Source organism: Vombatus ursinus, unplaced genomic scaffold (assembly GCF_900497805.2).
Source record: "Vombatus ursinus unplaced genomic scaffold, bare-nosed wombat genome assembly UNPS02014826.1, whole genome shotgun sequence".
Taxonomy (NCBI): domain Eukaryota; kingdom Metazoa; phylum Chordata; class Mammalia; order Diprotodontia; family Vombatidae; genus Vombatus; species Vombatus ursinus.
The window spans coordinates 3,096,826-3,124,653 of NW_020954604.1; the positions used below are offsets into that span (position 1 = coordinate 3,096,826).

General features: G+C 36.9%; 2 protein-coding genes across 3 annotated transcripts in view; one reads left to right on the forward strand and one right to left on the reverse strand.

Annotated features, from left to right (window-relative positions):
* Nucleotides 1–3,300: 3,300 nt before the first annotated feature.
* Nucleotides 3,301–27,728, reverse strand: CENPQ (centromere protein Q). Of its 2 annotated transcripts, XM_027838372.1 has the most exons (10): nt 27,592–27,728; nt 26,962–27,068; nt 21,106–21,269; nt 17,755–17,815; nt 13,059–13,173; nt 11,435–11,503; nt 11,166–11,295; nt 7,395–7,514; nt 6,510–6,587; nt 3,301–4,434 (listed from the first exon to the last, which is right to left on the reverse strand). In XM_027838372.1, exons 3-10 carry the CDS (start codon nt 21,232–21,234, stop codon nt 4,303–4,305), a joined length of 834 nt encoding a protein of 277 aa, XP_027694173.1. In that variant the 5' UTR covers nt 21,235–21,269; nt 26,962–27,068; nt 27,592–27,728; the 3' UTR covers nt 3,301–4,302. The 2 variants fall into 2 exon arrangements, with proteins under 2 accessions (XP_027694173.1, XP_027694174.1); XM_027838373.1 differs by lacking the exons at nt 26,962–27,068; nt 27,592–27,728 and adding an exon at nt 26,196–26,230.
* The window catches only part of MMUT (methylmalonyl-CoA mutase), a 37,254-nt gene continuing 36,695 nt past the window's right edge, over nt 27,270–27,828 (forward strand). Inside the window, exon 1 of the mRNA XM_027838371.1 lies at nt 27,270–27,460. The gene's annotated coding sequence lies outside the window, so the exon portion shown is untranslated. The remainder of the gene's footprint in view (nt 27,461–27,828) is intronic.

Below are 27,828 nucleotides of genomic sequence, written 5' to 3' on the forward strand. Positions count from 1 at the left end.
AGTTTTCCTTGATAATTTCTTGAAAGATGATGTCTAGGCTCTTTTTTTGATCATGGCTTTCAGATAGTCCAATAATTTTTAAATTCTCTCTCCTGGATCTATTTTCCAGGTCAGTTGTTTTTCCAATGAGATATTTCACATTGTCTTCTATTTTTTCATCCTTTGGGTTTTGTTTTACAATGTTTTGATTTCTCATAAAGTCACTAGCTTCCAATTACTCCATTCTAATTTTTAAGGAAGTATTTTCTTCAGTGAGCTTTTGGACTTCCTTTTCCATTTGGCCAATTCTGCTTTTTAAGGCATTCTTCTCCTCATTGGTTTTTAGGGCCTCTTTTGCCATTTGGGTTAGGTTATTTTTTAAGGTGTTATTTTCTTCAGTATTTTTTGGATCTCATGATTTTCTTGCATCACTCTCATTTCTCTTCCCAGTTTTTACTCTGCTTCTCTTATTGCTTCTCAAAAATATTTTTGAGCTCTTCCATGGTGGGGGATTGGAGGCTTTAGGACTTGTTTTCTTCTGGTTGTATGTTCTTGTCACCAAAGTAAGATTCTATGGTCTGACTTTTTCTGTGCTGTTTGCTCATGATCCCAGCCAATTACTTGAGTTTTAAACTCTTTGTTAAGGTAGGGGTCTACCTCCATTGTGGAGAATGTATTGTCCCAAGCTTCAGGAGTTTTGTGCAGCTGTTTTCTGAGATACTTCTAGGGACCTGTAGATTTTCAGTTCTTCCAAGGTGGTACGATCAAGGGCGAGGTGTTTACTCCTTTCCTGGCCTAGGTTCTGGTCTGTGAGTGAACACAAGTACTCTTTTCTGCCTTGGAACTGTGAGGAGGATTCCCTCTCCACCGCCACCACAAGCTCCACCACGCCAGTGCTCCTCCTCACCCCAGGATCGCCACCCAGACCTGTGACACAGATCCAAGCAAGGGCAAAGCAAGAGAATCCTGCCTCAGAACCAGCAAAGAGATCCCTGCAATTCCTCTCTATCAGCCACTTGATTCCCCCTGTCTGTGGGCTGAGAGTTGCAGAAGCAGCCATGGCCCCAGGGCTGCACAAGGACTGGGGCTGGGACCTGGCTTCTCTCTCATCGCAGTCACAGACTTTTCCTTCTGACCTTCTAAGTTGTCTTTGGCCTTCATGGGTTTGGAAACCGCTGCCTGTGATTCAGTCCTCTGAGGGCCGCTCCAGGTTTACTAAGGCCTGGTCTTTGCCTGTGTGGCCCACACTGAACTGTGTGTGTTTCTCTCTCAGCCTGGCAAAATAGACCTTTCCAATCAACTATCCAGGTTGTCGTGAGCTGGAAATTTGTTTCACTCTTTTTGTGGGTTCTGCTGCTGTAGAATTTGTTTAGAGCCATTTTTTACAGGTATTTGGAGGGGTTTGGGGGAGAGCTCAAGCAAGTTGCTGCTTTCAGTCACCATCTTGGCTCCGCCCCCCACATTCTCTCTTGATCATCTTACCATCATCTGCCTTGAACCCATAGCCTCATCAACCCATCACCCAGTCCCCTTGCCCTGGAACTATAATCAAATCAAATCAAATCAATACTGCTATTGCTACTAGAAAGGTCATCAACTCTTCTCTGGATCTTAGTATCCCTGCGATTTCCCAAAACACTCCTTCTTGGCCACTATTCCCTTGTGTTATCTTCTCTAATTAGAATGTAAGCCCCTTACTGTCTTGCTTTTCTATTTTTATTCTTAGCACTTAGTACAATTTTTGGAACATATTATGGCCTTAATAAATGCTCATTCATTCATTAATTCATTTATGGTGTAGTGTGCTACAAGTCAAATCTATTTGGCTGTTTCTGATATTCATATAACATTTTAAGGTTTGCAAAACATTTTACATATATCATTGCATTTGATTAAAAAAAAGTTTACACTCATCTACATATAAACATCAAAATGTTGAACATATCTCCAATGGGTTTACTCTACAAGCTATTTTTTTTGAGGGGGGAGGAAAAGATGTAGTATGGAATAGAAGATAAAATATAAACCCATTTTGTTAATTGTTTGTTACCACAACAAACTAGTACTTAGGATGCCTTGTACAACACCACAGTAAAGGATTAAAGTTGGAGGTGTTCCCTTGGCAAGGCTGAAGATTTGTCTCTAGTATACAGAATACTAAGGCTAAGGTTAATGCTACAGTTTTCATTATTTGGATGGGTTGATTCTCTAATGAGACTTTGTAGAAGCGTACCATGCTAGTTAAAACTTCAGTGACCTTCCATTACTTTCAGAATCAAATATAAAACGCTGCTTGCTTTTAAAGGTTTTCAAAACCTGGCCCCTTCTTTCCTTTCCTATACTTTTATACTTGATTTCCCCATCAGCACTCTAAGATCCAATGATACTGGCCTCCTGGCTGTTAATTGCCCATGACACTTCATCTCCCAATTCTGCCACTTTCATTGGCTGTACCCCATGCCAAATATTATCTCCTTCCTAGTCTAGACTTCCTGGCTTCTTTGAACTCTCATAAACTCACCTTCTGCAAATTCAGCCTTTCCCAATCTTCCTAAATGCTACTGCCTTCTCTATGATTATCTCTAATTTATCCTGTATATATCATTTGTACATAATTGTATGTCTTTTTACCTATCTCCAGGGCTTAGCACAGTACCTGGCATATACTAGGTCCTTCATAAATGCTTGTTGGCTTGATTTGAACAGAAGAATAGAAATGTGACCCAGTAGAAATGTTTAATCTTATGCATTACATAATTGCCAAAGTTATTCCCAGTAAGTGCCAAGTGCAATGGCAGTTTTTGTCAAGTTCTTTTTTGAAGTGGGTTTTTATTTCCTTCTCTATGTAGTACTCTGAGGCATGAGTAGCACACCCCATAGAATCATGCTGTATCTCCTCTGATATGTCTACATTTTGATTACAGCTTTGCAGTCATACATAATTACATTATCTGTTCCCAGATAGACTCAGAACTTTAGCTGGACAATGTATCTAATGCAAGTTATTTTCACAACTTTGTCAAAGAAGTTCTACAGGTATTACTAACCCCATTTTACAGATAAGGAAACTGAGGCTCAGAGAATTTAACTATTTGCCTGTGGTTACCACCTACTGTGTAGGCAGGATTCAATCCAGCTCTTGTCTTACTCCAAATTCAGTGTTCTTTTACTAACCATTTATTTGACTTTTTTCTAATCTGTAAATTGGGGAATTAGAAGATTTTCAAGGTCTCTTCCTATTTTAGGCATTTGTGATTTTAAATAATAAGATATAGCTTTTATATTAATTGATGTAGAAATACATAGTAAAAAGAAAAGGAATTACATGTTAATATTTTATTTCATAGACAAACAAAAATCAATAGACAATGCCCCAATTTCCCCAAAGAACCTATTTCAACTTGACAGTCAATTATATGACTATTACTTGAAACAGCTTTTAAACTGTATCACTTCAGTGATATATCAACACGAATATTTGCATGTTGTCATCAATAAGCCAAAATTGTTTACAGAAAAAAACAACCTATCTAAAAAAACAGGCTTTAGATATTGAAGTGTTATTTTTGAGTCAATACTCTAATGAGACATAGTACACATGCATTTCTTTAGTAATCAGTCTTCTGGGACACAATCATGCCTTTATGATAATCTGGAGGGGAAAAAAGGGCTCATTATTTATGTGCTCACGGAAATAAAATACTGATGCCATTACACATCCCTTTTGACATACAGTCATTTATAAATCCCTTGGTTTCTCCAGTTTACCAAAAACATGGATAATCAGTGAAAACTGAGACAGCTCATTGGAGGAAGGCCAGGGAATTGTCAGAGGAGGAAAATGGCACTGAAAGAAGGGATTAAAAATAAAAAAAGAGGGTACTTCCTCCTCTAAGTGACCAGCCATCGAAAGTTCAGTCATTTCTTAAACATACATTTTAATTGTCCCATGTCCTATCTGTTTTATTTGATTGGTCCTTCAATTAAAAATCACTGAGCTACATTCACCTGAAACTCTGATCCCAGAAAAGCCATAACAGCTGAACAAAGTTTAGTTTTTGGGTATCTGGCCCTAAGGCACACGTCAGAAAGATGTGAAATGGGGAGACTACAGCACAGACTTGGTCATTTCTGATCCAGGGCGTCCAGATATTAAGTTGGTAGGAGATGCCTATTTTTTAAAAAGTGCTTGTGATGAATAGGGGATTTGTAATTCCCATGATGGTCTTATCATCTATAATATCAAAAGACTTCATTAAAGGTAACAATCATTTTCATTGATTTATAAATGTTAAATTGTCCATAATTATACAGTACAAGAACTCAGGAGGCATCCAGCTTCTTATAGGTTTCTTTTATGAAAGTTAACATGTTCTTCATCTCTGTTGAATTATTCATGACATGCAGATCCTTTAGAATATCCTTCTGATTTGGGATCCTCTTCAAAATTTCTTCCTGTGGCATAAGAATGCAGAAAAATGCAGACAAAAAAATGAGGTAAATTTAAAATGAAGTTACCTCAAAATAGATTAATGTTCTTAAAGAGAAATTAAAAAGACTTTCTCTTCTCCACAGATGTTTATGCTGCAATGCATTTTGCACTACTATGAATAACAACAATCACCTCTGTCAAGTTTACTAAAAATGTAACAAAGCTTTTAAATGCTGTATTAGAATAAATCACAACAAAGGAAAGTTAGTGATCACAATGCAAAAGAACAAAAAGAAGACAATTCATGAACAAAAGTGAACAGTAAGTGGTTCAGAGAGAAACACATATAAGTCTGGGCCCTAACATACTGAATTTATTATACACTTTAAAAAAATCCAAGTTGTATATAATGGAGATTTGTAATTTTATGTACAATCCTCTTGTTCTGTTTTTCTTTATAAATGGAGATGCTCAATTTGGTGATTTTTGAGTTCAGAAAAAAAAAATAAAGGAATCACAATGGTTTAATTATCAGGACTTCCAAATTAAAATAAAGCATTAGCAATTGTCTATGGCTCTAGCAGAGAAGTCTTGATTGGAGAATAAACATTCTTTGCTGGAAACAAGAGTTTGTATCTTTATCTGGGGGGGGTTCTTGATATTTTTTGTGTTAAGGACCCCTTGGGAAATCTGGTGAAGTCTATAGACCCCTTTTCAGAATAATATTTTTAAATGCATAAAACAAAATACATAAGACTACAAAGAAAATCAATTATATTGAAATATAGTCATCAAAATATATTTTTTAAAAGATACAAGTTCCCAGGTTTAGAACTCCTGCTCTGTATACTAATCCAATCAAAGAAAAAAAATAGTGAAGCCAACTAGCAAAAGGAAAAGTGGAAATCATTTTATAATTTCTTCACCACCACAAACAATTCTGAATGAACTACTACTCAGGAAGTGAAATGAAAGACAACAACAAAAATGTTGTCTCCTTAGAGATGCAGACACTCCTTCGTTCTCCTTAATTTGCTAATTCGGGACTTAGGATATCATAAGATAGTTAGCTTCAAATACTTTTCTCTGTTTGAAAGACAAAGTGCCTTGTATAATGCTTAAACATTATTTTAAGAAGGCAGAAAAGACTAGTAGATGAAAGGATCCCTTACATAGATGAGAAAACTGAAGCTCAGAGAGATAAAGAAACTGATTTTGGTATGAGATACAGCAAATAAATTTCCAGTGTCAAAATAAAACAGTATTTATTGAAAACAAATACATCTATTTTAAATTCTAATATCTGCCATTTTATATGCCATGGTGATCTCTCATTTTCCCCTCAATGTTGATTTTAAATTTATATTGGCTTTCATCAATCGTTCCAAGTTATTCTCTTTTTCCCTATGGCCAGGTCTCCCATAAGGACTGACAGAGCACTAGTCTCTAATTTTTTTTAAAAAATCATACCTCTATCAGTAATCCTCCCCTCTTGTAAGCCTATAGTGAGGGGTTAGGTTATCCAGCTCAGAAGATGAGGGGAGGGAAGTGTTGCATAGCTTCAGGAGGGGCAATATTGAATTGTAATGGGTAAAGAGTAGGTGTGGTTTTCTTGGAGACAAGTCCCATGAATGGCTGTATCAGGGAGGATAGGATGCAATGCATTCTTCCTACCCTCCAACTGGCAGACCACATACCCCTGGGAATCACTCCATAACCCTCTGGGAGGTTGTGCTTCCCATTTTGGTAATCACTGACCTGGAGAACAGTAGAGCACAGAAGCCAGAATGAATTCCCAAACGGGAAGGAATTTCTTTGTTTTCAGTTCCTCCTATGAAATTTCTATTATGTCTCCAAAATTGGGTTGCTAGTCATGGTAAACCACTTTTCCTTTTGCTACAAGGAGATGTGTTAGAAAAATCTCTTCTTAATCAAATTATATTTTAGAAATGAATAAGCTAAGAACTGCCACACAGGTAGTTATTCACCAGGAAAAGGAAAGACAGACCTTTTCTAGAAAAAGTTTCAACAGAAGGCATTTAAACCACAATATAAAGAATAACTGGTTATAATTATAATAGGAGAAATAAATACTTACATGAAGTATTGGGGCTTTAATACTTTTCTTGGGGAGTTCTGGAAGAGAAAGGGCCTTGGTACCATCTAACTGAAGCACCTAGAGAGGGAAGATATATATATTTTTTTGAAACAGGTTCAGAGTCAATCCATAAATTAATCAAATAGTTAGTAAGAATATACTACATACCAGGCACTGTGCTAGGTGGTATGGATATAAATAACAACTAATTTAAAATAAACCCTACTCCCAAGGAGTTTATATTCCAGCTGGGGAGACAACAGGGGCATAAAAACACATACAAAAGAAATATAAAGAGAATGCATACAAGTAAATATAAAGTGACTGGTATAAAGTAGCTGAAGATAAGCACAGTATCATGTAGAAGGTGATACTTGAGTGGCATCTTGAAGGAAGATAGATTCTGTGAGGCAGAGGTAAGGAGGGTGAGCATCCCAGACAAGGACAGCCAATGCAAAGACACAGGATTGGGAGAGGGAATATCTAGTGTGAGGAACAGTGAGAAGACCAGTTTGGTAGGGTGATATAAGGCGGCTGCAAAGATAGTCTGGTATAAGGTTGTAAAGGGTTTAAAAGCTAAAAAGAAGTTAAGGGATTGATTCCGGGGCAAGTTTACTGAGTAGGGGAGTGACATTGTCAGAGTACTTAACAAACTCAATTCCTATTCTTTTACTGCTCCTATCGTCAAGAATTACATCTTTAAATCAATTGCGTTGACTTACGTGATTTCCTTCAGGATCCAGAATCCTATACTATCCTGGATATTATAATACATTTTGTTATTTATTATATACATTTTGTTATGTATAATACATATACATATATGTATTTATGTATACATTTTGTATATTTGGTATACATTATAATACATTTTATTATGAGTACCTGCTTAGCCTTTTCCTCTTCTTCCTCCAATTCACTCTCAAGAATCCGAATTTTATCCTGAAGGTTCTGAATATTCTCATTTATTAATTCTGTGGCCTTCACTGCTTTTTCAGTTTCTTCCTAGATTAGAGGGGGAAAAATCCAAAACAAAACAAAGCAAAATACCATGTAAAGAGAAGCTTTCTTCATAAGCTACTTCACAAGCTTCACATTACTAGAAGAAATTTGTGAATTACAAATTTTTTAAAAAATGTGATACAATAGAGGGGACAGAAGAATCTTCTACCATACTGAAAAGCTGCAGGAGAACTGTCTAAGTAGTATGCTATGGTTGCTAGCATTAAAGGTTCTGGTTCTTCCAGAGAGAAACACAGGTGATATGCAGGAATGCTGCTTCTTGCTGTGGTAGCTTTCTTCAAGAATTACATTATAGCAGCTAATAGCTACAGTCCTTGAAAAGTACCAAGTATAAATGTAGCATCAGAAGGATGCTGACAAATGGAAGGTGACCTATTTTCAGAGTTGGTGCTACTATTGTCTTGGACCAGATCCTTGGCTATGACTGTCTAGTGAGGCAATCTTTCCTAACTGCAAGTTCGAGGACTGGTACTAGGCTACATGACTTTTACTATAGAAGATCCAAATATCCTTACTCCTTACAACCAATAAGTATAAAAAATGGATTTCTTCATTTATTTTTATCCTATATCTCTCATCCTAAGATTCCTCTTCAGCTCTCCACTGCCTGGAGTTCTAAAGTTACAGCGGAAAATTTAGATAATTTTGTAGGTCTACAATATAGTGAGGATCAAGAAACATGTTAAGAACTACAAAGAATGAGGATAACTCGTTTTCCACAAGCAGACTGTTCAAGTATTTGAAGGCAATCTTAGGCCTTCTATTTTCAAGCATCTGTTTTCCAGATAATTGAAGAAATAAGTTAAAGCACTTCCCTGATCTGTCAATTTCAATTTCTGGACTGGATGGGGAATGCTTAAAATCCATCTGGAACCAGAAACTGCCATAACTAACAAATAACATGGTTTAGCAGCACATTCTTCCCTTATCCCTCAGTTACACTAATCTTCACATTTCCTAAACAAGTCTGATGAAAGTAAAAAAGAACATTTCCCCTCCCCAGAAAAAACCCAAATCTCACAAGAAAAATAATAATGAGGAAGAAAAAGATAAATGAAAAGATAGTAAGAGAACACCTAGCTAATTTTAATTAGCTCTAAGTTCAAATAAATTGCATCCCAGCATAATAAAGAACTTGAAGATGTGATTCAGTGTTAGTTATCTTTGAGAAATCTTGGAGAATGGGAAAGGTGACAGAAAATTGTAGATGGGCAATATTACCCAAATTTTTAAAAAGAGAGAGTCCAGTTATCATTGATGAACACGCCTAACTAAAAATTGAGAAAAGCTAATCAGATACATGTCTTGTGAGCACTAGGAAAAGAAACTCATGAGCCCTAGAAGCCAAAAAGAGCTCCATAAGGACAATCACACCAAATTTCATTCTTTAGGCTCATTAGATTGGTAGATGTATGTAGAACAAAGGGTTTAAATTAATAAAATGATAGTTTATTAGGGCTAACTGCAAAGTATTGCCCAATACAGGGTTTTATAACTCATGTGATAAAAAAGAGATAAGCATTTTAGTTGACAGAAACCACTGTCAACCATGGTTTCCTAAACCACTCAGGACTCATGCCATAGATTTCCCTCTCAAGATATGGATACAATGGCCTTGACAACAAAGGCACTGAATTGTAACTATTGTAATATTTCATGTTTATGTTGCATTAAGGCTCACAAAGAACTTTCCCAGCAACAATAATGATAAATAATGGAAGTATTCTTTTGCCCACTATGATCACATACACTGGAAACTACCTGAGGGCAATGTCTATCTTTTTATTTCATTTTGTAATCCCAGAACATTTTCTTTTTGGTTCAGACACTTTCACTGATGTGGGGATACAGACTAGCAACTCTTCTGCAACTTATGGTTTTACAAACATGCCTGAGGGCACCAAGAGGTTAAGTGACTTGCCCGGGAATCACACAGTCAGTATGTATCAGAGGTAGGACTTGAACTGAGGTTGTTCTGATTCAAATGTTGGCCCTCTAATCATTATTCCATGTTGCTTTTCATTTGATTTCATAACCCTAATGCATAATAGGTACCTAATAAATGTTTATTAAATGAATTTTACAGATGAATAAACAGTATGGTTTGTAAACCATGATATTATTTGGGATGAGATAATTTTGGCCACTGCATGTCATGCCAGGCAAATATACTGTGTGATGTTGTTTTTTGTTGGAAGAGGTCAATTGGGGGTTTACGAAGAACAAAAATCTGGGATAAATATTTTCAGAACACTGGCAAAACTGAGGGAAAATTTATTTAGTACCATATTTGCCATGTAAATTAAGTCAATGGTCAAATTTTGGATTAAAAATGAAAATAACATAAATGCTCTCCACCCTACACTCTTTTCCTCAAATAACATCAATAACTTTATAGAGTCACAGGACTAGTCTTCAAATTCTGACTGTTATTTGCAGGAAAGTGGTTGTCACATCACCTGTTTGAATTCACTTTCCTTACCTATAAAATGAGGAAATGGATGAGATCTCTATGGTTTCTTCTAGCTAGAAATTCCATGATCCCTATTTTACAGATGAGAAAACTGAAACTCAGAGAATTTAAATGACTTGTCACAGAACCATAGATAGTGTGAGTCCAGGGCTTGAATTTGGACTCTATTTGTAAAAGGGTCTTCTCTAAGTTATGGACCCTTTGTTTGAACATAGCAGCAGAATTTCTGATAGTACTCAACCACAAAATTAATCATAGTAAATTTTCAATATCCAGTTTGTGGATTACTATTCATAGAAGTGAATCCCAGGAACCCAGACTGTTATAAATGAAATCAAGTTCAAAAGGGAAGGAAAAGTTGGGTCTGAGGCCTACATCCATGGTAAGGAAGCTTAAGGATATTGGAAGATATATGTCTTTGAAGAACTCCTCACAAATACCAATTATTTTTGTGACATCTAATACTTTGTATTATCTATAACTTCTCTTCCTCCCATTTATGTGTATAATTGACTAAGGAGTACTTTGTACTGCCAATTAGGTTATAAATTTCAAAGTCATACGAAATGGAAAATGTTTCTTTATGCTTCTAAATATATGATGTTTCACTTATTTGATAGGCTGTTGAGGAAGAAGTAAGCACATTTAAAACTTAAATCGGATCAAGCACTAGAATTTAGAAGTCAGAGTCCAAGGACATGTCAAAGCCTACTTTAGTTCTGAGAATTAGCTATTAAATATATCCTATAATTTGCTATTACTGGTTTGCTGTAGTAATATAAACAAACAAAAATGATCTGGAGTCAATTTTGGCAGCTACTAGCATATTAAGTATAAGTGAAAGAAGATTCTGCAATTCTATAACATTAATTAGATAACCCATAATTTGATTACAAAATAATATCATATTTAAGGGAATAAAAGGAGGAAAAAAAAATCATACCAGATTACTCAACTACTGCAGCCTAAATTCAGGTATACATGATATCTTACTGCAAAAGAATTTACGATAAGTTTATTTAAGATGGGGGGAGGGGCAGCACTATTTTCTAGGTCAAATTGGCAGAGTATCACACTGATTTATGATAAATTTTCAGTCCTTTTATCTCTCACCTTACTTTCTAGATATTGCCAAGCCCTCCCACTTATATTTTTAGTACCTGCAATAACGCCAGACTTTCTTCATTGGCCTCAAGAGTCTCCATTTCCTTCAGACAGAGATTGGACACTTCCTTGAGACTACTCCAGTCTCCCAGGGAGACTTTATGAGTTTCACACAACTGAAGAAATCTTCAACAATGGAAAAGAGAACATTACTAGTTTTCATCATAGATATGATTAATTTTCTTTTCGGTTTTAGCGATGAGAGAACCAATGCACAAAATCTTTTTTTTCCTGTTTTAACCCTTTGAAATGACCTGATTATTACCTTTCCTTTAAGCAGTTAAGATGAATTTGAGTATTTTCTTTTTCTTTTATTTCAGCTCTCAAAACTGATCTAGAAGAGAAGTTAAATATAGTTAAAGAAAAAGTGGACTTTTGAATATTAAGTAATTCAAACTAAGTGCATTTTTTCCTAATCTCTGAGATAATTCATCCTTATCTCTCTATTTCTAGACAAAATCTTTGGTTTATTCCTTTGTCATTTTATATCTGAATTACCTCATCTTCTTTCTAACTGGGTTCTCCATCTAGGCTTTCTCTCTTTTCCAGCTAACTCAGTTCTGCTAACTAAAAATCACCTCTTCCTAAGGACTTTTTGATGTCCCAATATTAAATTGGTGCTGTATTTTCAGGATTTTATTGTGTGATACCAGTTTAACTACCAGATTATGGAGTTTAAACCTTCGATTGTAAAAACCTCACCCCCAAAATGACCAGAGGGTATTTCTTTCTTTGCATCCAAGGCTACAGAGAGCAGCCAGATTTGCTCTCCAAAGGGTTTTTAGCAATTCACTTAGATCTTAGGAAATGCTTCAAGGTCCAAACACATCTGTAAAGGGAGAGAGCTGGCTTTGAGATGGAAAGATAGGATAGTCACTGATAAGCCTATCAATGATACTTTCCAATATGATTTTAGTTATTTACAAGAGCTGTGATAAAAGTATAGGAATCTTTGAGGACCTCTGAATAAAATAAATCAGACTGAATCTCAATGGCCCAAGAGAAGCTATGGACAAAAAGACATAAACCCAGAAGTATTAATGGAAGCTATTGAGAATTTAAATAATGAATTAATGACTTTATCATATTGTCTTCTTAAAGTTACAAGTGAACTCTTCCTTTGTATGATAAAACTTTGGGTGTACATTCTTCTGAGACACTAAGAGACTTATCACTCAGGAAAATCTAATGATGATACATTCTCCATTAAGGCCCTATTCTAATGCCTCATCATAAAGTAGAGAGAATTCTGGGAGCTGAAGACTATTACCCTAAAGCACAAGTTCGAGTGGGTCCTACCAAGCTGGAAAAAAAATGGACATATATCTGTGGTCTGAAGACCTGCCCAGTTTGAATGATAAGAGGCTTGTCATCAGGTTGGGTGCACAGTAATGAACATTTTTGTCAGAGAACCTCTTAAGGACTGCCAATCAAGTTGTAGAGAGGTTGTGATATGCACTGGCGAGTAGTCAGTTTTAAAATCACATGTTCCTGAGAAACTGCTATAGTTCAGATTTGAAAATGAATCAACTAAGATACAGAAGCCCTGATTTGAGTAGGTGCAGCTGTAGATTTGAGTTGGGTGGCAAGGTGGCACAGTGGATAGAGCACTGAGCCTGAAGTCAGGAAGACTCATCTTCCTGAGTTCAAATCTAGCCTCAGACACTTACTAGCTGTGTGATTCTGGGCAAGTCATTTAACCCTGTTTGCCTCAGTTTCCTTAGCTGTAGAATGAGTTGGAGAAGGAAATGGCAAATGACTTCAGTATCTTTGCCAAGAAAACCTCAAATGGGGTCATAAAGAATCAGGCACAACTGAAAAGAGACTGAACAACAATAAAGCTGTACAAAAAACAGAAGCAAAAATAGTGACACAGACTGCATACTCACCGTATCATAGAATCCATCATAGACTCAAAATATTCTTTATTGTCTTTTGAGAGAGGCTGCCATGTTACTTTATTTTTGAGGGTTTTCTTTTTCATATTTGTATTCTTCCCAGTTTCTGGCAAAGGAAGAAAAATAGCATGACAACTAATTCATTTCTTGCTGAAAATGTGGTTCATTTCATTTTTTAAAATAAGGACCTCATAGAATTATGTGAATTCAATGATCAGTCTTATGAAACCAGATCAACTGCTTAGTCACCTAATGTTTAACTGAAAATGTTTCACATACTCTGCTGTCAGTGAAGATACCCAATAAAACTGGCATTCTTAATTTTTTTTTAAATGTCATGGACTCCTTTGGAAGTGTGGTGGAAACTATGTACCTCTTCTCATAATATTTTTAAATACATATAATAAAATACATAGGATTACAAAGGAATCCAATTATACTGAAATATAGTTGTTAAAATTAAAAATAGCAACAATAAAAACAAGTTTATGGACTGCAGGTTAAGAATCCATGCAGTAAGGTCATATTGTCCAGCACTTTATAAGTGGGAATATTTTATTAACTGGTATTTCAGACATAAGCCTAAAATATGAACCTTCAAAGTGAAATAAGAAGGAATAATATAATTGTTATTCAAAATGGACATACAACTTTTGTTCTCAAGAAGAGAGTTGAAAAGAGCATTACCAATATGCCCTGAGGGGGCAGAATGTTTTTCCGCTTATAGTTGTTGACTGAGGAGAACCAGTCAGGTGGAATGACAAGAGATTGGCTCAAGATTCCCTTACATAAGTGACAACAGTGAAATAGTTTGCCAGCATCAAACCAAGAAAAAAAAAGTTGCATAATCTGCATTGGAAATATGTATCATTTACCTGTTAAGACTCTTTCCCAGTTGCTCTAATTCTTCTCCAGTAGGTGCTACAGCAATGTCCTGGCTAGACTTTTTTTCATCAGGCTGGTATCATATTTTGACCATTTGACTATGAGGACCCTTCTTATGGGAAGTGTGAATTTTTAATTATAGAAGTGAGGCTAAGTGATGGATCAAGCTCTTTTTATTATCATCATGAGAGTCATCATCATTATTATTACTACTACTACTTACTGTGCACTAAAACGTTTGTGTAACTCCCATTTTGGTAGATGCTTGTCTTTAGTAGAAGAAACTTTTATATTTATTATGATTTACTGTAATCCTTTTGGCTTATACATTAATAGTAATAGGTCTTTTTGAAACATAGTTATTTGTAGTCTTGTAAATTGCCATGCTAAAATTTTTTTTCTTTCTTTTCGGCAAAAAGCTTTGTCCTCCTCCCTTCTCCTTCCACTTTCATTTTAAGATAACTGTAGCTTCTGTCAAGGTCATTCTCAGGATACTTATTACTGGCCAAGTTGAGCAGAATGCCCATCCTGAGATAAGCTCCACCTCCCCATGTCCTTGATTGTACATCACTTTTAGGCTAATTATAAGAACCACTCCCTCATAAGTTTTCCCCCCAGAAATCAGGTGCCTTCATCCAAGGCTGCTGAGGGTGTGCAATGTATGCTAAGGTCAAGTTGCCTCAAAAACCAATAGTAAATACAGAAAATAGTGCTGAAAAGATAGATATGTGCACCTCACCCAATTAGAGCTCTTAAATCTTAAAACAAACAAACTTCAAGTCCCTTACTCATAAGTAGTGAGTAAATGTCAGAAGCAGAGTTCTTTCTGTATATTGGCAAGGGTAATATGGCTTTAGATTGCACTGATGCCAAAAATCCATTTTGTGAACTACAGATATAGGTTACTTGTATTAATTTGGAGAAAGCCGATATAGAACAGAAATTCTACAAGCCTAAAAGAGCATGCTCGTCATATACAAGTACCTGAGGGGGTCAGCTTTTGTGCTCTATCTGTTTGCTTTTAATCTGAGATCCACCCAGCTATAATTGATATCCTTCAAAGAATTTAAATGAGTGGTTTCACCTTTTAGTGATGTAGACATAAAGTTTTCCATAAAGTTATTCCTTTGGAGAGCACCTGCTGCTAAGTGTTGAGGGATGGGAAGGAGAACATAATCACCTCTTCAGCCATTGGAATTAGTCCCAAGAACCTAGGACAAGCAGTCTCTCTAGGGTGTCTCATTAAATTAGAGCAGTTGACTTTTAGTTGCTCCAAATATTTAATGAACCACTAGGCCCTTATTCCTTCAATATGCCAACTAACATCTTTTATTGTATAATCTTTATTACTCAGAGGACAAATTAGTGAGATAAATTCAAATTACGTAAAGAAATAGTGCAGAGCAAAACTTGTATCTTTCTAGAAAACCAAATGAAATGGCTGAGGTATTAACTAAGCAGGGAGAAAGTAGAATCCTGACAGTTTACTATGAGTACAGGTAAAATGGGGTGGTTAGAAAGCTGGGCCTGGAGTCAGGAAGATCTGAGTTCAAATGAAGTCTCAGATGATTATGAATTGTGTGACCCTGGGCAAGTCACTTAACCCTGTTTGCTTCAATTTCCTCATCTGTAAAAAGAGCTAGAGAAGGAAATGGCAAACCACTCTAATATCTTTGCCAAGAAAACTCCAAATGGGTTTAATAAGGGTTGGACAGATTGAAACATGACTAAACAACAAAACAACAAATGAGTAAGAGAGACAATCTGTGTAGTAGATAGCCTGCACTGAAATCAAGAAACTCTGCTAGATTCAAGTTCTGCCTCTCACACCTATTAGCTAGGTAAATATGAGTAAGTCATTTAAACTCTCAGTGCTTCAGACAAGTCTCTAAGACTTTAAGAAAGTGGCTAACCTGAATCTGTGGAGGGAGTTATAACACTTGCATTTCCCCACTTCAATGAATCACAGATCTAGAACTTTCTGTCTCACCCCCACAAAGGATACACAATATATTAAGAATTATAGAAAAGGTATCTATATAGTTGTGGATTATTAATGAGACTAAAAACACACATACAGAATAATATTTAAATGCATTCTTCCTTACATAAGTCACCTTGAATCTAAACATTCACCCCAACAATACAGCCACATTTGTCAAGATTTTTTAATCTCTTCCTTTAGAAAGGCTTCTATGATAGTCAAAGAGCACTTAAACTGCCCAAAGATGTCCACTCCCCTTCTTTATCTTGTCACATAAGTGACATATGGTCCCACTTTGATCTAGTGCAACGAGCTGTACTAACAAAGACATTCCTTAGCTCTTGTAACTAGTAATATATATCTTCCTATTTTTCTTTTTATAACCAGGTGCACTGTAATTAGCAGCAATTTTTTTTTTCTCTTTGTCTCATGTAACATAAATGTTAGTAGCCAAATTGTAAGGGACACAGATATCTATCAATTGCTTGTGGAGTGTATCTCACTCTGAGTGAATAAACTACAGTAATCCTGTTTCTGTGTATGTGGTTAGTTTAGCGGCAGCTGCTAGTCAGTGGACCCAGGAAGAACTCACACAATACATCAAAAAAAAAAAAAGTTTCCTTTAAGACAGGAATTGGAGAAGAGAATGGTTTGATTTTGATCTTTAGTTCTATGTTAACTATCTGGGCAATTCTTGGTGTGGATTCAACCTTCCACCAGTCTATATCAGCAGCTCATTTACAACTTTTAATCTTATAGTGTTATCTGGGGCCACTAAGAAGTTACTTGCTCATAGTCATATAGCTATTCCGTGTCAGAAGTAATCAGGTAATCACCCTTCTACCTATTATGCCACACTACTTCTCTTAAATTCTTATATTGTAGTATATTCTAAAGTACTTTGTTTTATCATACTTTGTTTAAAAAATCCCACACAGTTTATTTGGCAATGACCCAAACATGTATTTTTAAAAATGTGATATTTGGGGGCAGCTCGGTGGTACAGTAGATAGAGCACTGGCCTTGGAATCAAGAGGACCTGAGCTCAAATCTGTCTTTAGACACTTATTAGCTTTATGACCCTGGTAAGTCACTTAACCCCAATTTCCTCCCCCTTAACCTCCTCAAAAAAAGAACAAAGAAAAAAAAAGTGATATTTGACTTTGGAAGGAAAATTCTAACTATAATTTAACTGCCACCTAGATTATGGTTCTGATGCAGACATAACTGTTCTGCCACCTTGTCACTTTCCATACTCCCTCCCTATTCCTTTACACACATCCAAGCTTTTGATCTAAAAGCAAGGAGCCAGATCAGTGCAAGGTACTGAATTTGTTGCCTATATCTGACACGTGCTCGCTTTCCATTCTTCCCCCTGAACCAACCATGACCCAGGATCAGTAGAACAATTACTACCACTAATAATTTCTAGGTACCTTTTAGCCTACTCCTTCAAAAGGATTAAAGAAAAAAAAAATCTATTCAATCTTTTACAATTTATATCAGAGTAAAACTTGAGCTACAGTAAAATTTCTAGCACTTAGTTAAAGCATGTTAATATTCATGTGGGAAACTTTACAGTTGCCTTAATAGGAAGAAAAGTTGTAATAAAGATTCCAATAGATACTACGCCTTCAACTATGACTACTACTACTACTACTAAGAATCAAAGAGAACATTATCCTGTCTAACTTTATATAAAATTTACAAAATGGTAATTTTTATCTTTTATATGTAGATAGGGAGAATCCCTTTACAATATATCCAGCACTTAAAGTCAATCAAGCAAAAATAAGAAGGGAGATGAAACATACTAACCTTGCAAAGGCTGTCCTGTTTTCTCAGATTGTTTCTTCATTTGTTTGCTTGAATGTCTTACCTAAACAAAAAAAATGTTAGACAGAGAAACAATTTTCCAACAATATCCTAAATATGTTGGCAGCTTGATACTCTCATTCTAGTTAGATAAGAGGAAAAGTATTGATCAACTTTTAAAAGTATTGTTTTTAATGGAGAGTTAAAATCAATGCAAAAATTTATTTTTGTGTATTATATGTAATGCACTATGCTAGGCACTGGGGAAACAAAGATATAAAAATTAGATATGGTTCCTGCATTAAAGAAGTCTACAATCTTATTAGATTGTATTGTTTATGTTATGTACAAAAGTAAACTATGTTAGGTATTAGAATGTGGTAAGTGCATAGGAGAGAGGGTTCAACAGAAAAAGTGAAGATTGGGGAGGGTGAGATCATTTCCAAACATGATGAAGCCAAGTATTCAGAATGGGATGGGGAGCTTTCTAAGACTTAGAGAACAGACCATTACCCATCCCTGGAAGTTCATGAATGGGTCAGATGACACTGAGAAACAGAAGGAAGTTAAAAACCAGTGCTAGTTAAGATATTTGGAGAGGTAGTGTTATCATCACTACTGTCAGATGAAAGCAGTGATTTCAGAAGGCAAAGGCAGAAGAGAAAAAAAAGGACAGTGATGAAGAAAACAGACTCTTGTGAAGAGACTTGCTATTCTGGAACTGATTCTGACAAAGAAAAAGGAAATGATAGCTGAAGTAGAAATGACAGTGAGAAGTTATTATTCAATCTTAAAAACTCATAACAGAGAATGACAAAGAAGTTGGGCATATTCTGAAAGAAGAGATCTGCAAAAACTAAGAAAAGGACAGGTATGATCCCATAGTATAAAATTCCAGACACATGTGATCTAAAAAGATAAGAAGTTTTCAAGAATGAAATTCTGAAAATATAAACAGAAATTAATTTGATGAATAAGAAAATTATCTAAATAGACTGATGTCTCTTTAGGAAGCTCATTTACCAACTGAAATTTTTTAAAAGACATAGAAGAGTGAAACAAAGGCAGATAATGGCAAGTGGCATAGTTTCATGAGAAGAGAGTCAGGAGGGCTAAAACATAGAATGGGATGAGGCTGGCCATAAATAATAAGGACATGGGTTTATTTTTTTTTTTTTAAGCTAAGTTGAACACAGCAGAAAACTCAAGCAAGAAGGACATTTCTGGGGAAAGATGAGACAATGAAATAGACAAAAGAGAGATAGCACAATAATTAAATTCTTATTTTCTCTGTCAAGAAGAGTGATCTTTGTATTGGGAAAGATGTAATAAAGTTAATTAATAGGGAGTTGAAACTCAAGATAAGTGAGATCATAGTAGAAGATTCTATAGCTGGCCTCAGTGAGTTTAAATTTACTAAGTCTGAACACATACCCCAGGAGGTGCTAAAGGAACTGGTGAAAGTGACTGCTGCCGATGGGCAGAGTATCCGTGAAGGACTGCAGAGAAAGTGGGAGTTACTTCAAATCACAGAAATAACCTGAATTTCAGGAGAGAGAAGAGGGTGGAGTCTGCCAACCCTAGGCTAGTGATCTTGACTTTTATTCTGGGAATAGTTTGTATTATTTAAGAAGTGACTTACATGTGCATAGAATGTGGTGATCAGGAGGAACTCACATGGCTGTATCAAAAACATGTCATGTCATACAACCTTCCTTTCCTTTTTTGATAGGGTTACAAATACTGGTAGATCATGGAAAGCTGGTGTGGGCCTATTGCACTTACATCTTAACAAAATGTTAAAACTTCTGACGAAGTCTCTCTGCACTAGTTGACAATAGTTAGGAGTGATAATCACTGAACAGAACTGATATAGATAGATAGAACTCATTGATTGGAACCTCAAAACAATCTTTAACAGATCAACATAAACTTGGAGGGAGGTCTCTTGTAGAGAGACCTAATGCTAATCATTTTTATCAATGACAGCGATGAAGAAAGACTTATCAAATTTGCCAATAACATTATGTTTTAATGGATAATTAACATGTTTGATTGACACAGCCAGGATCTCAAAATATGTCAGCAAATTAGAATGATGGGCTGCATCTAATAAATGAAACTTCTAAGTGGTTAAGTATGATATTTGGGTAAAAAAATTAGCTTCACAAATATAGTCTGGGGAGCCTCATCTGGAAAAAAAAAAGATTATCTGAAAAAGATTTCTTGACAAGGAGATTATAGATGCAAGCTATAGAATGAGACACACATTTTGGCCATAACAACTGTGTGGATTTATTTTGCTTGGTTATGCTTATTTGTCACAAAGGAGCTTTAAAAAAAAATTAAGGGACAGAAGTTTTGTGGAGACAAGAAGGCTATTAATAGTGATATCACCAAATATCCTGTTAACTTCTGGGATTTCCTATTACCTTTAGAATCAAATATAAACTATTCTTTTTAGTATTCAAAATTTTTCACAACCATGACCCTGCCTCTTCCCATTTTTCCTACAGTTTTATTATTCTCCTCCATATAGTCAAAGGTTTAGTCATACTAGCCTACTTGCTATTCTTCACATAAGAGACCCATCTCCCATCTCTGTACCTTTGCATTGAGTGTCCCCTGTGCCTAGGATGTACTTTTTTTTTAACTCTTCGAATTCTCAGTCTCCTTTAAAACTTAGTTCTACGTCAGGCCTTTCACGGTCAACATCACCTTCCCCTACCTTCCCCCCACCAGCTATTAGTGCCCCCCCTCCCAAAACTGTCTTGTATTTATTTTGTATATATTCTGTATGCACCTATATGTATACATGTTTTCTCCCCATTTAGAATGTAAGCTCCTAGAGGGCAAGGCCTGTTTCATTTGGGTATCTATATCCCTGGTATATGACATAATGTCTGACATAAAGTAGATGCTTGATAAATGCTTGTTAGCTTAGATAGTTATTATTGGGCAACAATCTCCTTTTCTACATAAACCTCAATGTCGGATGGGAGAAGTGTAATATAATGCAAAGATGACCCAGTTTAAAGTTAGATCTGGGTTCTAGTTGTGGCTCTGTCATTATGTATTTTTACTGTGGACAAGCCATTTAATGTCTCTGGTCCTTAGCTTCTACACTTCTAAATTAAAAGGACTGGGACAACAGATGAGTTTGAAAACACTTTTCAATTCTAAAATTTTATTACTTATAGTTTTAGCATTTTTTTCGTTTTTCAATCCTATTACCAAACTGGTTTTGTCTCTAAACATTCCTTTCTTCTATTTCACAGGGAATGCTAAGAAAGCAGAAAACATAATTTTATCCCATTTTTTCCCCTAAATGGTTAAGTAGGATATTGTCAATACCTCTTTCTCTGATTCCTTAGTATCTCCAATATCAACTTTCCTTTTTCCAGTTTTTTTGCACTGTTGAGATTTGCTCTCCTGCTTTGACTTGGTTCCTGTTGTGCGATTTGTACCTGCTCTTCCAGGCATCGTAACTTATATGGAACAAATTAGTACTTTAAGATCTGTAGAGAAAAAAGCAAAGATAAGGGGAAGATTCTAAAAATGTCACGCAACTTTAATTGGTTCAACTATACCAAGTACCAGTTAATATTACAAATAAGCCTATTTTACTTTTAGGTTCTTCATTATCCTAAAAAAGTTATAGTAAAACAATTGTAAAGTCATTAGGGACTCATCTAGATGAGAATTTATTATATTTTTACTTCTAAAAATCTTAGCATTTGTATAGTATTTTACTTTTTCAAAAGTATTTTCATATGTCTTTCATTTTAACCTAACAACTACATATATTACATGTGGAGCTATCATTATTATGCCTATTTTTTAACAAAGAATCATGGAGAATTTAAATGTCTGGCCTATGGTCCCAAAGCTAGTCACTATCAGAGTGAACATAAAAAAAAAATGCAGGTCTCTCAACTGACAAACTGAAAACTTCTGTCTACAGCTTAAAAAAATATGTGCTGAAGGAGAAGCAAGATGGAATAAAGAAGCATTACTAAGGGTTGGGGTCCATAAAAATAGTGATAACTCATTTGCTTTCCCACTACCCTGTTCATTCTTCTGAATTTCTTCTTGTTTCTCTGGTTTGTTCTACTTCTTACTTTTTGGACCAGTATTTCTTAACTTTCCCCCTGCTGTCCATATTGTCTACTGTGGGTGTATCAGGAAGCCTGGATTATATGAGCTATAGATTACCTATCCACTGCACCCACTCTTTGTCCCTTTGTGAGGAAATGAGTAAATGAAGATTGGTATAAAATAGCTGCTGACCCTTGCACTGGATGAAAGTTAGGATTTAGTGTTAAAAAATAATTGTATTTGATAAGACTTTCTCAAATTCTACCTCAAGACACACTTTTAAACCAGCATCAATTGCATTCTAAAGTAAAGTGTACTTTAACATTCAATGAGTTGTTTCAGAGACAGTCAATGGAGAAAGTCCTCTAAGTAAATTTAATCACTTCAATTTTTTTTTTTAAAGGAAAAGACTTCACGCACCACCTAGTGGTTACTTTCTCCTGAAATTTTGGCGCATCAAATAACTCACCCAATAGGGTTAAGAAGACAAAGGAAAAGCAAAGCTCTGGACGAGGGAGAAGAACTATTAAGAAAAAAATTTCTCTCTCCCTTCCCTCCTTAACCCTTACAGACAATGGGACACCAAAGGGAAAGTATAGTCTCTTCTCTCTCTTTAGGGATGCAAATACTCGATTGTCACTTAGCCCTTTTGTTTAAAGAGATGTTTAAACTTTTTAATGTCTCTTAAATGTGTGCATGCTGGATTTACTTTTTTGAAAGCTCTGTACAGATCTTAATATTTCAACAGGAAGGCTTAGAAAGCATTAATTCTGTTAAAGTCCATATTCCTACCCTCTTTCTAACTCTCCCCCTTCATACATAAACATACATAGGATGATGCTCAACTTTGCAGTATGTCATTCTTGGATGCTAACTACTTTCTTTTGCTTTTCAGTACGTCATAACCACTCTTTGCTTTCCTTTCTCATGGTTAATATGTAGTTCCACACAATTCTGACTGAGTTTCCTTGGTTGAAGACCTATGCCTTCCTGCAACATTTTTTCTATGACTTAGAAGCTCTAGAACTTGACAGGTTTACAGATATATTTTATCTAACAGTTCTTTGTGGTGGAGATCTGTGGATACTATCTCCACCCTCCTAAGCCCCCACTCTAATACTTTTGGAGACTTTTGTGATTCCTTGAAATTTGGTATTCAGATCTTTTGGTTCAAACCTGATGATTCTTAGACTTTCTTTCTGCCCTGATCTCCAGGTTAGTTACTTTGACAGTAGACATTTCTCAAATTTGCTGTATTTTGACTTCACTATTCTGCTGTTGTTATCATTTAGTTTTTACTTGCTTCCTCCACAGCACTCACTACTTTGTTTAAGGTTTCTCTAACTTCTTTTCAAGGCAATCCATTCCACTATTTGTCTCTGCAGTCAGTTCCTTTATTAGGTCATCTAGTCATTTCCAGAATTTCTGTGACACTTCTTTCTTTCCTGAGATTCTACTGGCAGTTACTGCTGAATTATTCTTATTTCCTAGGGTTTTATCCTTGAATTAGCTTACAGGATAGTAGTTTTTCACTTCATCACAAAAATTTATTTGCTTGTTCATTTCTTCTGTTGGCAAGGACAAAGAAAGGGGAAGAGAACTTCCAAATATTGAGAGGTTGAGCAGTTTGCCTAATCACTGCAAAGCAGAGATTCTGCTAGTTTACAATAGTTGCTGGGATGACTTGGCTTTGATGCCAGTCCCCAGCTCCTGACTGGGGTGCAGGGCTCAGAATATGGGTTTAGAGGTAAGCAAGCAGAAAACATAAGTAACAGCAGCAAAAGACACCAGGGACCTTGGTCAATGCCCTTCATAGGTACCTCCCATTAACCTTCCGATCCCTCTCATGTTGACCTCAGCCTTCTGCTATTTCTAAAGTGCATAATGTAGGGCGCAAAATGGAGGCAAATATCAATACTGATTCAGCTCCAATAGTATGTCAATTTGTTAATCACTGTAAAAAAATCTCAAATTTAGAGTACTAATAGTTAATGCTTTAAAGTGATCTAAAAACCAAGAATCTTAATACTGTTTCTTTCTGTGCCACTCTATCACCATCGTTGTTCAAGCAGAAAGGGGTTACACAGGATTAAAGGGCCATTTTCTACTTTTCTTTGTTTCATGGTTACCATAACCAAAGAACTCACTGCCAATCTATTAGATGATGGTCTTATCAGGTTGGTTCTTGCATAGTACAACTTGTTGCCAAGACAAGACTACAAGTATTTCTAGCATAGTAGACTAGCTGAGAGCTTATGCTTTACTAGCTCAGTTTTTGAGACTCCTGGGTTACCTTTACACTACATTTTTTTGTGGACATTATATTATAAAGGTAATGGGGTTTTTTAGCTGTAACAGTACTGGTTTTTTTTGGGGGGGGTGAAGATAATGAATTCTGATTAGAACTTGTTAAATTTTTGATGTCTAGGAACTTTAGCAATTCTGGAGATACAGGCCTGGAGCAATGGTTCTCCAATTCTTTGCTCCTTGTACAATATTAAACACTTAGGGGGTTCTTAACCTGGGGGCCTATGAACAGTTTTTCAAAATATTAAATATTTTGATAATTGTATTTCAATATAATTAGTTTCCATTGTAATCCCATGTATTTGTTCTATGACTTCAAAAATTCTAAGAAGGTGCTCATGGGTTTCACAAGGGCCCAAAAGGGCCCATGACATTAAAAAATAACAATTCAAAACTCTTGCATTAAGGAAGAGTTGAGACACTGTGAATGTAATTGTGATTGTTAAGTTTTCTACAATTCATGGCACACCAGGTGCTAATATAACCTTTGAGAACCACTGGACTAGAGTATACTAGCTGAAGGTAATCTTCATTAAAATTATAACTGAATCCATGAGAGTTCATGAAATGACCAATGGAGGACATAGATGTAGTTAAGAACTGGGACCAATAAGGTCCTAATTGCTGGAGAAGCAAATGCAAAGAGCTCCAGTATCTCTGCCAAGAAAACCCTAAATGGGGTCTTCAAGAGACAGACATGACTGACAATGACTGAACAACAACAACAACAACAAAGGTCCCAATTAAGGGCAGGAACTATTTTTCCTCTTTTTTCCGGTATAGATGCCCAGCACCTAGAACACACCTTTGTATATAGCAGACTCATAATGAACAATTGTTGGATTTAGATTATTATAAATAATGTCAGGCTCGAGGTCCAACCTAAACCCTGGAATTGCTTTTTTTTTTTCCAAACTGTCTCTCTCTCTCTGTGTGTATATATATCTATATATCTATCTCCACCTGTCCCAGTCTCTTCTGACCCCATCCTATACTTGAGCAGTCCATGTTTTGAACCTAACAGATCTTTTTTTTACATTATATGATGGCACTGTTTTTCCCCATAAATGACTCATCTTTTTTTTTCTTTTTAGGCAATTGGGGTTAAGTGACTTGCCCAGGGTCACACAGCTGGTAAGTGTCAAGTGTTTGGTTTGAGGCCGCATTTGAACTCAGGTCCTCCTGACTTCAGGGCTGGTGCTCCATCTACTGCGCCACCTAGCTGCCCCATAAATGACTAATCTTACCAAATAAACTATAAGCTCTTGGATGGCAAGGATCCTGACTTGGGTGTGTTCCTCTTAACTACCCAATAAAGAGCTTTGCTTATAGTAATATTGAAATATCCTAACTTTTAAGATGCTCCCTCTATTACAGGTATCTTGGCCCACTGTCAAGCTGCTTTTTTAGTGGTAATACCAGATTAAAAAATACTTTCAAAATCTTTGTAACTTGATCTTTAATTTACATTGGCTGGAACATAAGAGTGGTTGACAGGAAATATCTCAAAATCGGTATAAAAACTTAGACTAGGGGCAGATTGTGAAGAATTTTAAAGGCCAATAATCAATCAACTAGCATTTTTTAAACCCCTACTATAGGTGACAAGTTTATATGGAAGTATGGGGGGGGTAGGAGATAGTTGAGGGGGATAGGAGAAGTGAGAGGAAAGCTCATATAGTAGATTCCCTTAATCAATCAATCAACAAGGCTTCATTAAACTGTTAGGTAGTGAGTTTACACAGAAAAAAAGGCTTTCCTTTACCTCATGGAACTTACATTGGAGGGAGAGAATAAGTGCAAATAATAATAGATTGTAAGCTTCTGGAAGGCAGGGACTGTCTTTTGCTCTTTTTGTATCCGCAGGGCTTAGCTCAGTACATGGGACATAGTGTTTTTTCAGTCATTTTTTATCATGTCCGAGTCTTTGTGACCCCATTTGGGGTTTTCTTGGAAAAAATACTGGGGCAGTTTGCCATTTCCTTCTCTAGCTCATTTTACAAATGAGAAACTGAAACAAGCGGTGTTAAGTGACTTACCCAGGATCACACGGCTAGTAAGTGTCTGAGGCCAGATCTGAACTCTGAAAGCTGTCTTCCTGCCTCCAGGTCCGGCACTGTAACCACTTCACCACCTAGCTGCCCCACATAGCTTGTGGCACACAGCAGGTGCTTAATAAATGTTTACTAATTAATTGCTAGCACTAATATTGAGCTTTAAGATTTTGCAGTGTTTCAAATATAGTCTTTTGATCCTTACAACTGAATAGCATTCCTATTTTACAGATGAGGAAACTGAGGTAGAAGTTAAGTGACTTGCCCAGGGTCACACAGATAATAAGCTTCTGAGGGAAGATTCCAGCTCAAGTCTTCCTGACACCAAGTTCAACACTACCCCCGAGCAAACCAGCTTGCTACATATATAAGCAAATACGACACTATAGAGGGTGTTCCCAAAGTCTTAGTGAAGTTTTAAACTTAATAGCTTTGTTGACCAAGCTTTAATAGTTAGACACCCTTTATAGGTAATATTCTAAGTCGTTATATCTACATACAAAATCGGGATCATGGGAAGGCACCCTGTGCACCACCGCTGGGCGCGCACCACCTACCGCCTCCACTTTCCTCCCTAACAAAAAGGGCTTCGTTTCCACAAATATCCGGTCACCCCTAAAAAGCCCTTTGCAGGCGCGCAGCACGCCGAGAGGGGCCGCCCTGGTTAACCAGCGCGCTCCGCTTCTCCAAACGTTACCCTCCCCCTCTCCTTCCGGCTCCAGAGTCCCGGACGCTCGGATCAATCACTTACCTGGGGACAAGCCGACGCCCTCCTTCCACCGGTCTCCAATGGTTTTCCGCCGGCGCACGCGCACTCCGCACAAAGCCACCAGGGGTGGGTCACGACTCCCGAGCAAACTGTCAAAATAATAATAACAGGAAGTGGGCGGAGACAAGGTCGTCTTCCGGTTTGTACCCCCCCGCCCCCCCACCGTGAGTCCCCCAAGCTATTCGCCACTGGGAGGGAGTCGGAGAGGAACGTTTCTAGATTGGCTGGGCGGCCACGCCCCCGTGGCTGTATGGGTTCTCCCGGCCTCCTCCCCCTGTACGCCCAGTGTCAGCCAACCCGCCTACGCATGCGCAGAGGGCATTTTTCTGGGGGTAACTGTACTGTGCTTGGTCCGAGGGCCGAGGGCCGAGGCGACCAGGGGGTGGTCAGGCCTGGGTCCTGCTGGGTTGAGATTAAGGGTTAGGCGTCTCACTCTAACTCCACTCGGGGAAAGGCCAAAAGGGCCCATAAATAGGTACCGGTAAGTGAGTACACGACCATCTTGATTCTCTCCCCTTTTCCCATGACTCCCCTTTCTCCCCCCTTCCCTTCCTTGCTCCCTCCTTCTCCCCCCTTATCTCCCCTTCCCTTTACTCCTCCCCCTCCCCTTACCAGGAAAGGTCCAGGCTTGTTCGTTCATCCTCAGATGCAACAGAAGACAAGGATCATTGTGCATCCTGAGCTTGACCCGTTGTTTTGTCCAAATCTCCTTAATCCCCCACCCTTTCCCTCAAATGACTTAATGCGGTATTTCGACATAGGTACGTACAGGACCTCATGCACGAAGAAGTTTCTGTGAGTGCTGTTTGTTAAAGGTATCACCTCTCCCCCCACAACATTACTTCCAGT